General features: G+C 41.5%; 1 protein-coding gene across 9 annotated transcripts in view; it reads right to left on the reverse strand.

Moving 5' to 3' along the window:
• The window catches only part of SIK3 (SIK family kinase 3), a 258,205-nt gene that overhangs the window by 34,031 nt on the left and 207,222 nt on the right, over window positions 1–16,952 (reverse strand). Inside the window, exon 7 of one of the 9 annotated variants that reach the window (XM_033205503.1) lies at window positions 5,214–6,361. The exons of the other annotated variants lie outside the window; for them this stretch is intronic. Coding sequence (XP_033061394.1) covers window positions 6,348–6,361 — 14 coding nt within the window. The 3' untranslated portion in view covers window positions 5,214–6,347. Of the gene's footprint in view, window positions 1–5,213; window positions 6,362–16,952 lie in introns of those variants that run through there. 9 annotated transcript variants of the gene reach the window in all.

Below are 16,952 nucleotides of genomic sequence, written 5' to 3' on the forward strand. Positions count from 1 at the left end.
AGTTCTATCCTCCTAAATGTACCACCATGTGCATACTAATGCTTTTGGCTTAGGTGAGCAATACCCTTCTTCAAAACTTAGGGAACGTGAATTTCTGATGGCACAAGGTGTGTAGGGGAGACAGCCACAGGCTACTTCTCTCCTATGCCCTGGGATTCAGCTAGCCTTATTTATCACTTTCTCAATGTTATTTAAACAGTCATAGGTATTTAAAACTGGGCTGTGAGCTACAGATATTCAGATCAATAGAAGTTTTTCTCTGGGTGCTCATATTACAGACTATATTGCAGAAAGAACAATGGATTCAAAATCAAGAAACCTATATTCCGATTTCAAAACCACCCGCTATTTCTAAGTTTTCTCATCTATAAAATGTGGGTACTGAGGGTGATGTGAGAGTAACAGTTGTGATGAAGGCAGTGATGATGATACCAAAACAGCAGTATTAATGCATTTTACAATTATCATTTCCTCATTTAATCTACACAGCAATCCTAGGAGGAATGCACTATCATTATTCCCATTTTAGGAATAGCAAAAACTAGGCACAGAGAGGTAAAGCAACTTGTCCAAGGTCACATGGCTATTAAGTCAGATTTCAACCCAGACAGCCTGGCTCTTCCCAAATTCCTGGATTTGGGAATCCAGATCCCCCAATATTAATTCAATACTGAACCATTAATTCAACATCTTTATCCGAGACACCATCATCTCTGACTTACACCCTGCAAAAGTCTCCTACCTGGTCTTTCTGCTTCCATTCTTGCTCCATTACAATCTATTCTCCATAGACAGGCAAAATGAATTTTTCCAAAGCATAAATGTGGGCATATCACCACTTTGCCTATAACTCTCCAAGCTCTTCCCATAACCCTCAGAATGAAATCCAAAGTCCTGGGTCTATAAGGCTCCTATTTCTCCTTTTTTGATTGAGACAGAGTCTCGCTCTGTTACCCAGGCTATGGAGTGCAGTAGTATGATCTCGGCTCACTGCAACCTCTGCCTCCTGGGTTCATGTGATTCTCCTGCCTCAGCCTTCCCAGTAGCTGGGATTACAGGCCTGTACCACCACGCCCGGCTCATTTTTGTATCTTTAGTAGAGGCAAAGTTTCACCATGTTGACCAGGTTGGTTTCAAACTCCTGACCTCAAGTGATCCACCTGCCTCAGCCTCCCAAAGTGCTGGGATTACAAGTGAGCCACCGCATCTGGTCGCCTACTTCCCTCTCTGACCTGGTTTCCTGCCACTATACACATTTCTAGTTTTTGCACATGTTTAACACACTCCCATCCAATGGCCTTTACATGTTTTTGTGTGTGTGTGTGTGTTTTTTTTCCTTTAGCTGAAATGGCCACTCCTCAGATCTTCATATGGCTGGCTCCTTGTCATTCAGGTAAGAGCTTAAACGTCACTTCCTCAGAAAGTTCTTCTTTAACCACCTACTCTAAGATAGACCTCCAGTCACTCTTTATTACACCACATTAATTTTCTTCACACAAATGATTTCTTTGGGAAACCATCTTTTTTATGTATTTACTTATTGTCTGACTCTTCCACTGCAATGCAGGGCCCATGTCTTTCTTTCTGTTGTACCCAGTATCAACTCTCCAGTACCTAAAATGGTTATGATATCTAGCCATTTAGGAGCTGCATAAACATCTACTGAATATATAAATAAATATTTGTTGAGTATTTAATCAAATGAGATTATAATTGTGAAAATTTTTTAAAATAAGTTTTTCTATAGGTTTTTAAATTTTCTGCTTCTATTTAATCACAATCATCCTGAAAACAAAACTGGTAAGTGAAAATAATAACAACAGTAAGACATTATTACAAAAAGTTACTTCTGATATACCGAGCACTGTGCTTACCAATTTATTATATTTAACCTTCCCAACAACCTTAACTTAGAGACTACAATTAGCTCCACTTATAAATGAAGAAGAAACAAGATTTTGAAAGTTAACATATTCAACATGGCAAAGAAACGGCAAAGTTGGGACTTCTAAGCTGCGCTCTTGACTACCCTATTATACATCTCCACATGGATATAAATTGATCTACTTTTCTAGGGTGAATTCAACTTTTCAATTTCTTTTTTTTTTGAGACGGAGTCTCGCTCTGTCGCCCAGGCTGGAGTGCAGTGGCCGGATCTCAGCTCACTGCAAGCTCCGCCTCCCAGGTTTACGCCATTCTCTCGCCTCAGCCTCCCAAGTAGCTGGGACTACAGGCGCCTGCCATCTCGCCCGGCTAATTTTTTTGTATTTTTTTAGTAGAGATGGGGTTTCACCGTGTTAGCCAGGATGGTCTCGATCTGACCTCGTGATCTGCCCGTCTCGGCCTCCCAAAGTGCTGGGATTATAGGCTTGAGCCACCGCGCCCGGCAACTTTTCAATTTCTATACCATTTGGCAAACACCATTCTATATTACTGTTTTCAAAAGAATACTACAAGTAACTAAGATAAATTACTCTTAATTTTTAACTTACTCTAACTTTAAACGCTAATACAACAAAGTTCCTATATCAAAATGAGCTCTTACATCAGGCATCAATTTGTTGTTGCTTTACAATTAAAAGTATATTCCAATGCAGTGTACATCTGAAAGACTTCTACATTTCTACAGAATAAAGTAAATGCCATCTACAACATTATGCTTTATTAATAATGTTTCCAGAGTAGTAAGGCTAGAGCCACAACTGGAGCAGCACCTGTATAGATTATAAATGTCACTGACACACATGTTTATGGTTTGCAGTTACTTAAGAGGACAAAAGTGTGCTTAATTTAGGAAGTTGCTAAAGTCCCCTATGTAGGGAGAAGGCTAGTACCAAATTGTTGTTAAGGCCTCTAGATGGCACTCTCCTGTTTTCCTTTGGTCTCCACACACCATTTAGTGTGTAAGATGACCAAAGCTGAATGGTGTTCAGTTAAAGGCCTGCTTTAAAACAGCCTTTTTTCCAAGGCAATTTCCTTAAAAGCAAACAACAATAACAAGAACAAAACACACACACACACAAAACCAAACCAAAAACACTACCATAATAATTCCTAATTAGAAGATACAGCTAGTTCAATTTCAGGATCTTGAAACCTCTATTTGGTCATCCTTAACCATTATTTGGCCTCAGATGCCTTGAAAATTCTCCAAAGAAAAAAAAATCTGCACAAGATTTTATACACAAAACCTTGCATGTAACTTTAGACTACTCAAGGATGTTCTAAGAAGCTTGCACAGATCCCCCACACCCCAGATGTCTACAGGTCGCAGATTAAGAATCAAAACAATTCTTAGTTACAGTGTCAAGGGCAAGAGCTTTTTAATCTTGACTATCCTACATAATATCGAATGTGTCAAGGAACAGAAATCTAACATTTTTCATATGTGGCACAGATGGAAAATATGACAAAATGCAGAAAGCTAGAGTATCATCATCAACTCATATTTCCTAAGTGTCATGTAGTTCATGAAATTAAATTCAGATGAGATTTGAAGACAGCATTCTACATAAAATATGGAAACTGGGTGAAAACGAGGGGAACAGATGCTCTCAAACCTAAGAGCACAATCACCCACAGGACATTCAATTTACAAGCGTGGAAAGATGGAGCCCTCAAGTCAAACAAAATATCAACTTTTCCAGATGCCAAGAAGTACTCTATATTATTGTCTAAAAGGGCACTATTGGCCAGGCATGGTGGCTCACGTCTGTAATCCCAGCACTTTGGGAAGCTGAGGTGGGCAGATTGCTTGAGGCCAGGAGTTCGAGACCAGCCTGGCCAACATGGCAAAACCCTGTCTCTACTAAAAACACAAAAATTAGCTGGGGGTGGTGGTGCACGCCTGTAATCCCAGCTACTCAGGAGGCTGAGGCACGAGAATTGCTTGAACCCAGGAGGCAGAGGTTGCAGTAAACTAAGATTGCACCACTGCACTCCAGCTTGGGTGACAGAGCAAGATTCTGTCTCAAAAATAAAAAATAAGGCTGGGTGCGGTGGCTCAAGTCTGTAATCTCAGCACTTTGGGAGGCCGACGCGGGCGGATCACGAGGTCAGGATATCGAGACCATCCTGGCTAACACAGTGAAACCCCGTCTCTACTAAAAATACAAAACTTAGCCAGGCGTAGTGGCAGGTGCCTGTAGTCCCAGCTACTCGGGAGGCTGACGCAGGAGAATGGCGTGAACCCGGGAGGTGCAGCTTGCAGTGAGCCGTGATCGCATCACTGCACTCCAGCCTGGGCGACAGAGGGAGACTCCGTCTCTAAAAATGATAATAATAATAAAATAAATAAATAAATAAAAGGGCTCCATTATTTGCTCCCTCCCAAAAGGCAGGGACTCTGAGGCTAAATGAAACCGAACCACTTTGGGCAATGCAAGAATACGCTCCTCTGCTTGTGTGTGCCAGAGAAGCAGCTTCCCTTCAGAGCTGCTTTCATCTGCTCCATGCAAGACGCCAAGCAGTCTCCGCAGTGAGAGTCGCTGTGGGCCCATGAAACCTGATCTGCCAACAGAACGTTAACTAGAGGATGTTCAGCACAGGCCTTGCCCTGCTGCGCTGCCAGGCATTTGGATGACTTTGTGGAGAGAGAGCTGCTGCACGGGCAGGGTCCTAAAATGGGAATTAAGTTGACATTGCCAGTGTGAGTCCATATCTGTGAAAGCAACATTTTGTTTTCTTTTTTTTTTTTTCTATCCTTGATGATAAACACATTTCTCTAATTGATTACAACAAACCAAAACAATTCTTGGGATATAAATCTTCTCCATAAGCCCTGTGGATCTGATTGAAAATATTAATGTCGGCCGGGCGCGGTGGCTCACGCCTGTAATCCCAGCACTTTGGGAGGCCGAGGCAGGCAGATCACAAGGTCAGGAGATCGAGACCATCCTGGCTAACACGGTGAAATCCCGTCTCTACTAAAAATACAAAAAAATTAGCCGGGCACGGTGGCAGGCACCTGTAGTCCCAGCTACTCCGGAGGCTGAGGCAGGAGAATGGTGTGAACCTGGGAGGAGCTTGCAGTGAGCCGAGATCACACCACTGCACTCCAGCCTGGGCGACAGAGTGAGACTCCCTCTCAAAAAAAAAAAAAAAAAAGAAAATATTAATGTCCCTTTGGCACACTGAGACAGCAAAAATGAGAGAAAGATACACAGAAAAGAGTAAAAAAATAGGGAAGAAGAGAATGAAAGACTAATAGAGCAATTCATTCAACAATATTATTTAATAATTACTAACATTTATTGACCATTTACATGATAGGCAAAGTGCTAAACCCTTTAAGTTAATGTAAGCATCTACTTCACAAACCAACCCAATACTATTATCTCTATTTTATAGCAAAAGGAATTTAAAATCAGAGAAGTTGAGAAATTTGATCAGATAATAAGGGGCCAAAGAGGATACAAATTCTGATCAGTCTTACTCCCAGGAGCTCTTAACCTACATGGTACCTAAAATAAACACATTATTGGTATTCTGGGTTATGAAAACAAACCAAAACAATTATCTCCTCTGACATATCAAATGCCATGTCATCTCCACAGGTTCCATCATGACAGAATCACCCACAAGCTAGGTCAGTAGAAAATGGGCCCGGCAAATTGATGGTCCAAAGACCAAGAACTAGCTGGAAAACAGCTTTAAGAGGAGATGGCAAGCTGGATGGATTGACGAGGCAGGGACATGAGAGCACTAAGCGGGGAGGGTTGTCCTATTCATCATTGTGCTGGTGAGGATTCAATACACTGTGGTAGAGCACTTATTTCTATAGTCTGGTTGTCAAGGTGATGAGGACTATGATGAAAGGCTTGAAACAGCAGGCTTCCCCAGTCAAGAATCAAAGATAAGAGGAGACAGGTAAAAATTTAGGAAACCAGATCATCAGACTTTTCAGGCTGGTCCTATGAAGGAGAGAAAACCAATTGTCCCTGAAACCCTGCAAGTGACACCAAAAAACAGAACATGGCAAAACAATCCTTTCCAGCTCTGTGGTGAGCAATGGCATAGAAGAAACTGAGTCATGGATTCTTTCTGACCACATAAAGCTGCTTTGAGCTGCTGGAAACAGGAGACATCTGTGTACCAGAAGGCACAGGAAGGCTTTTCTGCAAGCAAGAAAGTGCGTGCTTCTTACAGGTGCTCAGAAGAAGGGGATGATCTAGTTTCTTATGTACTTGGTCCTGTCAGTGGTAGGTGTGTTCAAAGGTAATTCCAAAGCACCCAGCTCAAGAGTTCTGTATTTTCAATAATTTAAACAAACTTCTTAAAAATGTTTTACTTCTCAGTAATGAATTACTTCTAGCACAATTCTGACTTCAAAGAGGGTTCTATTTTTTCTAAATTTCAAAATCTAAAAAGGAAACAAAACAAATTGGCGATTAAATCTCTGAAACGCGTTTCTATGGAAAATGAATTACTTGACAAAAACCTTTCAAAAGTTCAATGACATTAAAGTCTTAAAGTTTTCAGAACAAGGATGCTATGCAATACACTGCCTCATGCTGTTATCCAGCTCAGTTACCAGCCCTGGGGGAGAAGTGATGCTATTATAGCAAACAGACAAGACCAACGGATGGCCTGCAGTAGCGACCTCAGGATGGAGCCACATGGCTCTGATCAAAGTCTATCCCCGTATTTTAGATGTTCTGGATTTAACAAATGTTTGTCTCACAGCATCTCTTTAATGCTGCCTGCCTCTTCCTAAAAGAAAAACTGCACACAAAACATGCTGTTTTTCCTCATGAAAAGAAAAAAAAGTCTGTTATAATGTCCTGAACTTGTTATAACATGGACAGAACAGTGTGACTATCTTGTAGTGCTATCATCCCTGCAGAAATAATTAAAAAGTAAATCAATAAGAAACCAGGGGTGTTTTTTGCCAAGATACCTTCTTTCGATAAGAAGCCAGCCAGAGTTAGGAATCCTCACTCTGCTTGTGGACTAAGCCCTAAAAATGATGTTTTATTAATATGCTCAAGAAACACTGTCAATGTCAACTGCCAGCTGAGGTCAAACCTATTTATTTAATACAGTCACTATTTAAAAATCTCAACGAAGAGACAAATGGCCCTCAAAATAAGACATTTGGGCCTTGCACAGCGGCTCACGCCTGTAGTCTCAGCGCTCTGGGAGCCCGAGACAGGCGGATCACTTGAGACAAGGAGTTCACAACCAGCCTGGCCAACGTGGTGAAACCCAGTCTCTACTAAAAATACAAAAATCAGCCAGGCATGGTGGCACGCGCCTGTGATCCCAGCTACTTGGGAGGCTGAGGCAGGAGAATCGCTTGAACCTGGGAGGCAGAGGTTGCAGTGAGCCGAGATCACGCCACTGCACTCCAGCCTGGGTGACAGTGCAAGACTCTGTCTCAAAAAAAAAAAATTATGACATTTGTATGTATAAATAACATACACTAAATGTGCTAACCTATAGATACATGTAGAGATTGTATAAATGTTAACTATAATAATACAAAATACAGGGATTTTGTTGTTGCACTGAAATTTTATCACTCTGGATACTGCTAGATCAATGGTGTTATAAGGATTGGAATGCTTTTATTCTGTACATTAAATTTTGACACATTACTGCTATACTAGAAATAAACATTTCTAAATACCAAGTTAAAGTACTGGTTATTTATTTTTAATTTACTTTGAGATGCAGTCTCATTCTGTTAGCCAGGCTGGGTGCAGCGGTGCAATCATAGCTCACTGTAGCCTTGAACTCCTGAGCTCAAGTGATCCTCCTGCCTCAGCTTCTCCGGTAGCTGAGACTACAGGCACATACCACCACATCTGGCTTTTTTTTTTTTTTTTTTTTTGAGATGGAGTCTCGCTCTGTCACCCAGGCTGGAGCGCAGTGGCGCAATCTCAGCTCACTGCAACCTCCACCTCCTGGGTTCAAATCAGCCTCAGCCTCCTCAGTTGCTGGGACTACAGATGCCCGCCACCACGCCCAGCTAATTTTTTGTATTTTTAGTAGAGATGGGGTTTCACTGTGTTAGCCAGGATGGTCTTGATCTCCTGATCTGCCTGTCTCGGCCTCCCAAAGTGACATCTGACTATTTTTTATTTTTATTTTTTAGAGACAGGGTCTTGCTGTGTTGCCCTGGCTGGTCACCTTGATCTCCTGGCCTCAAACAATCTTCCAATCTCAGCCTCCTGAGTTGCTGGGATTACAGATGCATGCCACCATCCCCGACAAGGATGTAGTCAATGCCATAGTTTTACACAAAGAAAATACACAACCTTGGAACTTAATCTATGACAGTATTGACTGTAGTAAGATCTGACTCATAAAAAATAAGCATTGAGATTAGCTTCTCTTGACACAATGACACTAGGAAAAAACTGTCATGTTTTGAAACATTTATTTTCAGTTGCTCTGGGGAAGAAAAATGGAAGTCCCACACTTCAGTAAAATTTCAAAAAACGATATTCCAACAGTAAGATATCAGAAAAGAAGGTGAAGAATTACCCATTTAACTATAAATTCTAACCCTAGTGGTTTCTGCAAATTATTGTAATCAGAATATCCTGGAATAGAAATAAAGTTCTTTTTATCTCTAAATTCTGTAAGACACTTTCAGTGACTGAACATAGAGGCCATAGGGAGATGGCTTGGAACAATTTCACAAATACAGATGAAGCCCACAAGAAAAGTTTCTTTAGGAATCAGTAAACATGCACTGAGAGGCTTTTCTCTTCAGTTTTAACAAGTTTATCAACCCGAGACAGACCACAAATAAAAAGTTTTGACCCATATATATCCATTTATTAGAAAAATAACACCTATTTCTTGGAACTTCCTTACTTTCAGTCAGTTTTTCTAGGTGGGCATGATGCTGCCAGAATTAAAATTCAGAAATCAGGAAATCCTGGCCTAAAGGGTAGGGATGCCAACATTTAGCTCTAGCCCAACCTTGAAAAGACCCTGGGTTGCTATACTGCTTTACAGGAGGCTGTCCATTTTGTGGTTTACATTCTAGTATCTTTTGACTCCTAGTATCAGTCACTATAGTATAAGAAAATTCTGCCTCTGGTTCCAATACAGAGTTCCTGCTACTCTTTTTTCAATAAGTAATCCAGATGTAGACAAATATATCCATTCTACAACTCTCTTAATTCTTGGAGTAACTTACTATGTATTTATTGTGAATGAAAATACAAACACGCATGGTTAGATGGTCTCTGAAGCCAGACTGCGTGGGTTCAAATCTCAGCTCTGCCACTTACTAGATGTGTGCCTTGGGCATGTTACTTAACCTTATCATGCCTCAGTTTTCTTATTTATCAAATAACCTCTCATACAGTTTACCTCATAAAACAGCTTACCTCAGACAGTTGTTTTGAACATTAAATAAGATAATGCAACAGTGCCTGGTATATAGAAAGTGGTCAATAAATGTTGACTCGTATCCATATCTCTGAAGTCCTTCCACTTAGAATGTCCTTCTTTTATTTTTCTATTTAGGGTTGCCATAAGCCAGGAGACAGCTGGTTTGAAAAGGCTAATAATAAATAGGGCAGTACCAATATTTATCTACTGGTTTTTAGTTATGTGAGGTCATGGGAATGAACATGGCTGGCCTGTTTCACTCTGAAGTAGTTCTGACCTCTTTTCTGACATCAGTTGTGATTTCTACATTCACTGACATGAAAGCACTACACAGATTTTTCTCTCTGGCAGTGTAGTATGTCTCAAAATGTATGAGAAAACTGCTTTGAGGACTCTGAGCCCCTCAGTATACGGAAACTGGTGGGTGAGCCAATTTAATCCCTTGCCCCATTGGTTCTAAACAAAGTGCTTTTAGCCAAGCAAGATGCTGTGTGGCTCTTGATGAGTAAGCCAATCGGGGCAGAGTTGTTTGCCTCTAAGTAGAAGCTTTTTGGCAGTAGCTGCAGGGTACACTCTCCATCAGAAGCATTATGTAAGCCTGGGTCTTGCATTCCCAGTGATAAAATGCTCATGCAGTATTACAATTAATTAAGTCACAATGAAGTCTAATCAATAAAGACTCAAAAATATTGTCCACAAGAGATCTCTATGCCCTCACTAACGCTGCAGTTTTTTCACTGTAAATTAATTTTCCTTCAGTTAAATAAACAATCTTAGTATGTCTGCTAGCAGGTGGTACAACAGGGGAATAGGGTAAACTCGGCTTTAAGTATGTTAAAAATATATATATATTGAATGAATCTGGTCCTCAAAAAATTTTAGTTATTTGCATCCACCCGGTGGAAGGGGAGGTCAGAGGAAACATTTGCCAACACATGAAGCCAGACCAGGTTTCACCTTCCACAACAGCTCAAGAAAACAGCAAGTTTCAACTTTTAATCCTTCTATAATTTAGACTCAGGGTTTTATCAAACTGTTCTTTGGGATGCTCTGAGAAGTGTAATCCAAAAACACTGGCCTGGATCAAACTTATTTTACTTGAGGCCAAGAAAGCAAACTCTACAGTAGATCAAAACACCTTTTACACCTAAAAGTTATTTGACTTGGTCACCTTCACAATAACTCATATAACAAAACTACATAAAACCATGGCTGGGCATGATGGCTCACACCTATGATCCCAGCATTTTGGGAGGCAGGGCCAGGCGGACTGCTTGAACCTAGGAGTTCAAGACGAGCCTGGGCAACATGATGAAATTCTTGTCTCTACATTAAAAAAAAAAAAAAGTATATAAAACCAAGCAGTTTGATGAATAAATAATTTAGATCATGTTAATAGTATAATACAAGAGTCTGGGCAGGGCACAGTGGCTCACGTCTGTAATCCCAGCACTCTGGGAAGTGGGCAGATCACTTGAGGCCAGGAGTTCAAGACCAACCTGGCCAACATGACAAGACCCCATCGCCACTAAAAATACAAAAATTAGCCGGGTGTGGTGGCACGCACCTGTAGTCCCAGCTACCTGGGAGGCTGAGGCAAGAGAATCACTTGAACCCAGGAGGCAGAAGTTGCAGTAAGCTGAGGTCGCACCACTGCACTCCAGCCTGGGCAACAAAATCTGTCTCAAAGAAAACAAAACAAAACAAAACAAAAACCAAGAGTCTGATATAAGATTCCATAGTTAAGTAGTGATGATTCAGTTTTTCATTCAAAAACACTTACTGAATGCCTATGCCCTACCAGGGGCTGTCAGGTTTTATGGACGGTATTAATGTGTAAAGCACAGCTCTGATAATCAAGAGGCTTACATTCTAGTGGGGAGAGGAGGAAGACACATACATAATTATAAAAACTAGGTGGTATAAAATCAACCCAGCCTCAAATAAATCCTCTTTTAAATGTATACCACTGTCATTCCAACTTGAAAATATATGTCTTTAGTACATCTCAGGATGCCTATGAAAGGAAACTTGTATCAAACAAACAAGACCAGGCATAGAAATATCCACTAATTGTGAGGAGACTTCATTCCACACATTACTGACAATAGAGAGCAGCTTAGAATTCTTGAGCTAACTATATCCATTTGCAGAGCATGGCCTCCCACCCACACAGCTGTATGTAGCTACTCTGGAATTCAACTTGGCTAGAAGAAGCTGAATGGTAGAGCCTTTGCCCTCCGGTCTTCCAAGTGGTCATTTAGAACACTATACCAGCTCTGCTGGAGTTTCTAGATCCTTCAGGAACAAAAACAGATAAACTCAGCTCAAGCTTATGACAACAGCTGAGAAAAGGAAGGATCCTGTGCTTAAGGACTTCCCTCAACCACACTATCTCCTGTAATACAGCAACAGCAGCTGGGCTGACGGGCTGAAAAGCAGCCAGTACTTGCCTCCATCAGAAGACTATGCTCCAGATCTACCGAGATACAACTGTGCCCAGAAACAGGAGGAGTAAGCAGAAAAAGGACTAAGGGACAGACTCTAAACTTCTTTCACCTGACATTTTCTGGTACTTGAAGGTTGTCTAAGCTAAGAAAAGCCTAAACAACCGATGAATTCATTTTCTGCTATGCCTTATCCTTTTGAAGTTTTCTCTGATGGGCCTTGGGATTTAGGCCTATGACATTCGGCAAAGACAAGCACATGTATGTTACCAAGGGCCAGAGAGATGATATTGGCAATATAGAAAGTATCTACTCATTTCCTACACTGGTTGTTTCTCATTCTCTGCACTAATCTTACAAAAACTTTTATTCCTACTTAGGGAATTATTTAACTGGGATTAAAGAGTGACTACGTTTAGGATAATCCTATTGGTTTTCTCTGAGTCTTGAAGCTTTGAGGTTCACTTACATCATATTACAAATAATAGTTCTAGGCAGGTAGACTGTTAGTTTATTTCTAAGCACTAACAGACAGTGTGGCTGACAGCATGCTTAGCTGTTTTCTAGGACCCCCCATCTGAAGCCGGCTCTGGGAAGGGTTCAGTAAGAATCTCTCGCCATGGTGTGAGGTGGTGGCGGTGGAGGATAGAAGAGATCCAAGTTGCTCACAGGAAACACTGTGGACATTGGAAAAGTAAAGGAAGTGGTTTGTTTATCTTGCTCTTTTTGCAACAGTATGGTGTAGTAAAACAAACACTGAATTTGAATACTGACTTAGTTACTTATTACCTGTGTGGTTTTGGCAAGTTAAGTCATTTCTCTAAACTTCAGCTTCCAAAACTTCATCAGCAAGATGATAAAATATGTGCTATTACCTATTCTAAGATATAGTTATGTAGCTCAAATTAGATTAAGTAAAAGAAAATAATTTAGGCTGCATATGCTGGCTTCTGCCCATAATCCCAACACTTTGGGAGGCCAAGGTGGAAGGACTGCTTGAGGCCAAGAGTTCAAGACCAGACTGGGCAATGTAGTGAGACTCATCTCCACAAAAAATCTTTTTTTTTTTTTTTTTTTTTTTTTTTTTTTAAGATGGAGTCTCGCTCAGTCGCCCAGGCTGGACTGCAGTGGCCGGATCTCAGCTCACTGCAAGCTCCGCCTCCCGGGTTTACGCCATTCTCCTGCCTCAGCCTCCCGAGTAGCTGGGACCACAGGCGCCCACCACCTCGCCCGGCTAGTTTTTTGTATTTTTTAGTAGAGACGGGGTTTCACCGTGTTAGCCAGGATGGTCTCGATCTCCTGACCTCGTGATCCACCCGCCTCGGCCTCCCAAAGTGCTGGGATTACGGGCTTGAGCCACCGCGCCCGGCCAAAAAATCTTTTAAAAAATCAGCTTGGCATGGTGGCACAGGCCTGTAGTCCTAGCTACTTTGGAGCCTGAGGTAGGAGGATTGTTTGAACCCAGGAGTTTGAGGCTGCAGTGAGCTATGGTCACACCACTAGGCTCTAGCTTGGGTGACAGAGTAAGACCCTGTCACTAAAAATATAAAAATTGAAAAATTGAAATATTCTTTAAAAAGATACTGGCTGGGTGCAGTGGCTCACACCTGTAATCCCAGAACTTTGGAAGGCCGAGGTGGGCGGTCTTCTTGAGTCCAGGAGTTCAAGACCAGCCTGGGCAACATAAAAAGACCCTATCTCTACAAAAAACTACAAAAATTAGCTGGGCATGGTGTCGTGCGCCTGTAGTCGAAGCTACTCAGGAGGCTGAGGTGGGAGGATGGCTTGGGCCCGGGAGGCGGAGTGAGCCTTGGCCCTGCAGTCAGCCAAGATCACGCCACTGCACTCCAGCGTGGGTGACAGAGTGAGATCCTGTCTCAAAAAATAAAACCATTAAAAAAAGAAATTATTTTATAAACTCAAAAGCCCTAAACAAATGCAATTTCTTGATATTACTACTGATATTATGATTTGGATAAGACTACTCTCTAGAGGAGGTTTTGGAGTCAGCATTCTAACAACCCTATGCATTAATTCATTCAACAAATATTTACTGAGTGCCTACAAGAACTCAGGCGCCGTCCAAAGCCCTGGGAACACAGCAGTAAACAAAAACCAAATGCTTATTATGGTCAAGTGGTGATGGGAGGTGAGGAGACAATCAAGTAATGTGAGGTAGTGCTAAGTGCTATGAAGAAAAAGCAGAATTACAGAAAGAGAATGATAAATAAGGGTAGCCAGAATAGACCTCTCTGAGGGGACCTGTGACTCCTCTCTGAGGGGAATGTATGTGTTTGGCAAGTCTGAGAAACAGCAAGGAAGGCCCTGTGACTGGAGCTCAGAACCAGAGGTGAACAGTAACAGGAAATGAGACCAAAGAAGGGGCAATGACAGCTGTGCCTTCTAGGCCATAATAATAATGACTCCTTGAATTTTATTCTAAATGTAAATGAATGCCACTGGGGGTAGGGTGGTTCTGATTCAGATTTAATATTTACTAAGTCCTACTACACACCAGATCCTATGGTAGGTTATTGACAGTTGTGAAAAAGACATGTTTCGTCTGTACTTTCACTAAGTTCAGTCTGGTGTAAAAGACATACAATGAAAGAAGTAATTACAATACAAAGCTTGGTAAGCACCATGATAAGAAAAAGTTTAGAGACATGAAGAGTGAATAGAAATTATCTATATTCTTATTTCTATCCCATCTAATTTTTTATTCTGAATTCTACAATATAGGAGTGGGTGGAGTGGGGTGGGATAAGGAAGATATATTCTTGGCAGTGGGACATGCTCCAGAAAAAGGAACTTGTTCATGGAACGAGAAGAAAATTAGGGTGACTGGTGGGAGAGTGGGAACTGGGGCTGAAGAGCTAGGCAGGAGTCAGGTTAGAAAGGTATTTCTATGTCATTGTTCCTGAAACAGCAGACAGGAGATCAACTTAGTAAGTCAAAATCAGCATTTTTTTTTAACATGGAATAGAATAAAATATATTGGAATGCACTGTACATAGTAAGGTCAGTTTTGCTTTTTTTAAAAAAAATTGTTGGCTGGGCGCAGTGGCTCATGGAGGTCAAGGAGGGAGGATCGCTTAAGGCTAGGAATTCAAGACCAGCTTGGTCAACAAAGTGAGACTCCATCTCTATAAAAAATTTTTGGCTGGGCGCGGTGGCTCATGCCTGTAATCCCAGCACTTTGGGAGGCCAAGGCAGGTGGATCACAAGGTCAGGAGATCGAGATCATACTGGCTAACACGGTGAAACCCCGTCTCTACTGAAAATACAAAAAAATTAGCCGGGTGTGGTGGCAGGTGCCTGTAGTCCCAGCTACTCGGGAAGCTGAGGCAGGAGAATGGCGTGAACCCGGGAGGCGGAGCTTGCAGTGAGCCGAGATCGTCCACTGTACTCCAGCCTGGGCGACAGAGTGAGACTCCGTCTCAAAAAAAAAACAAAACTCTTTTTAAATTAGACGGGCATGATGTTGCTTGCCTGTAGTCCCAGCTACTTGGGAGGCTGAGGTGGGAGGACTGCCTGAGCCCAGGAACTGCAGGTTGCAGCAAGCTATGATCACATCACTGCACTCCAGCCTGGGCAACAGAGCGAGACTCCATTACAAAAAAAAAAAAAGTATTTTGTTGTCAGCCAGGGTGGTATACGCCTCTAGTCCCAGCTACTTGGGAGACTGAGGCAGGAGGGTCACTTGAGTCCAGGAGTTCAAGTTCAGCCTGGATAAAATAGCAAGATCCCATCTCTAAAATCAAGCAAACAAATCTTTTGTTCATTTGTGTCTATATATGTGTGTTCTGGGTCACAGTATAAAATGTACTTTTTTTTTATCATAGCCAAAAATGTTTGTAAGTCAATGCTTTGCCACCTTATGGAGTAAACTTGATCTTAGAAGCAATGGTAAATCACTGAAAAGTTTCAGGCTAGAAAACGATATAATCAGATTTGTGTGTTTAAGTAAGACAGAGAGAGAAAGAGAGAGAGAGTGTATGTGTATGTGTGTGTGTGGTATGTTTTATTTATTTTTATGTTTGTGTTCTGGAAAGATTACTCATATAGCAAAGTTGACAATGGGGTAGAGGGAATAAGACTGGAGCCAGGAATCCATATAATCGGCTACTGTTTAATTGAGGCAAGGGAAGATGATAGTATGGTCTTAGAGGTGGCTACAGGAATGGAGGGTTGAATTGACCGGATTTGGTAACTGATCAGCTGTGGCAATGGTGAGAGAGAAAGCATCGAGGCTTGTGTTGGCCTTGGTCAGACGGTGATGCTATTCACTAAGGCAACGAATACAGAACAGAGCAAATCTAGGGAGGGAGAAGTTAAGTTCATTTCTGAAGATGTCTCCATTGATCTGCCTTCAAGACATGAAAGTGAAGACAATGGTTAGCAAATACTTGAATATGTAGCCCTAGATCCAAGAGGAGAGGTCCAGGCCAAAAAGTTAATTGAGGACTGATCACCACAGTGATCAATGAAGCTATGGCAGTAAATAGGAGGGCTCCTGAAAGATCCTGTAAAGACGAAAAGATCTAAAGGATGAGCAGAGAAAAATACGTCTGGCAGAGAAGACCGAGAAGGTGCTCCCAGAGGACAGGAGGAAAACTGGAGAATACGGTGTCTCAGAAGCAATGAGAAAAAGTGTTTTAAAATGTAATGAGTGACTCAACAATAAGAAAATAAACAACCTGAATTTTAAAATGACCAAAAGACCTGAAGAGACACCTCAGCAAAGATATAGAGATGGTAAATAAGCGTAAGAAAAGATGCTCATCCTCATACATCATTAGAGAATTATAAATTAAAATAACAATGAAACACCACTATATACCTATTAGAGTGGCCAAAATCCAAAATGCTGGTACCACCAAATGCAGACGAGGATGTGGCGCAGAAGCTCTCTCACTGCTGGCAGGAACGCAAAATAGCATAGCCACTTTGGAAGACAGTTTGGCAGTTTCCTATAAAACTATCCACGCTCTTACCATATGATCCAGGAACTGTGCTCCTTAGTATTTACCCAAATGAGTTAAAAATTTCTGTCCACACAAAAACCTGCACAAGGATGTTATAGTAGCTTTATTCATAATTGTCAAAATTTGGAAGCAACCAAGATGTCATCAGTAGGTGAAAGGATAAAGG

The sequence above is a fragment of the Trachypithecus francoisi genome, unplaced genomic scaffold, assembly GCF_009764315.1.
Source record: "Trachypithecus francoisi isolate TF-2019V2 unplaced genomic scaffold, Tfra_2.0 Lachesis_group8, whole genome shotgun sequence".
Lineage (NCBI taxonomy): Eukaryota > Metazoa > Chordata > Mammalia > Primates > Cercopithecidae > Trachypithecus > Trachypithecus francoisi.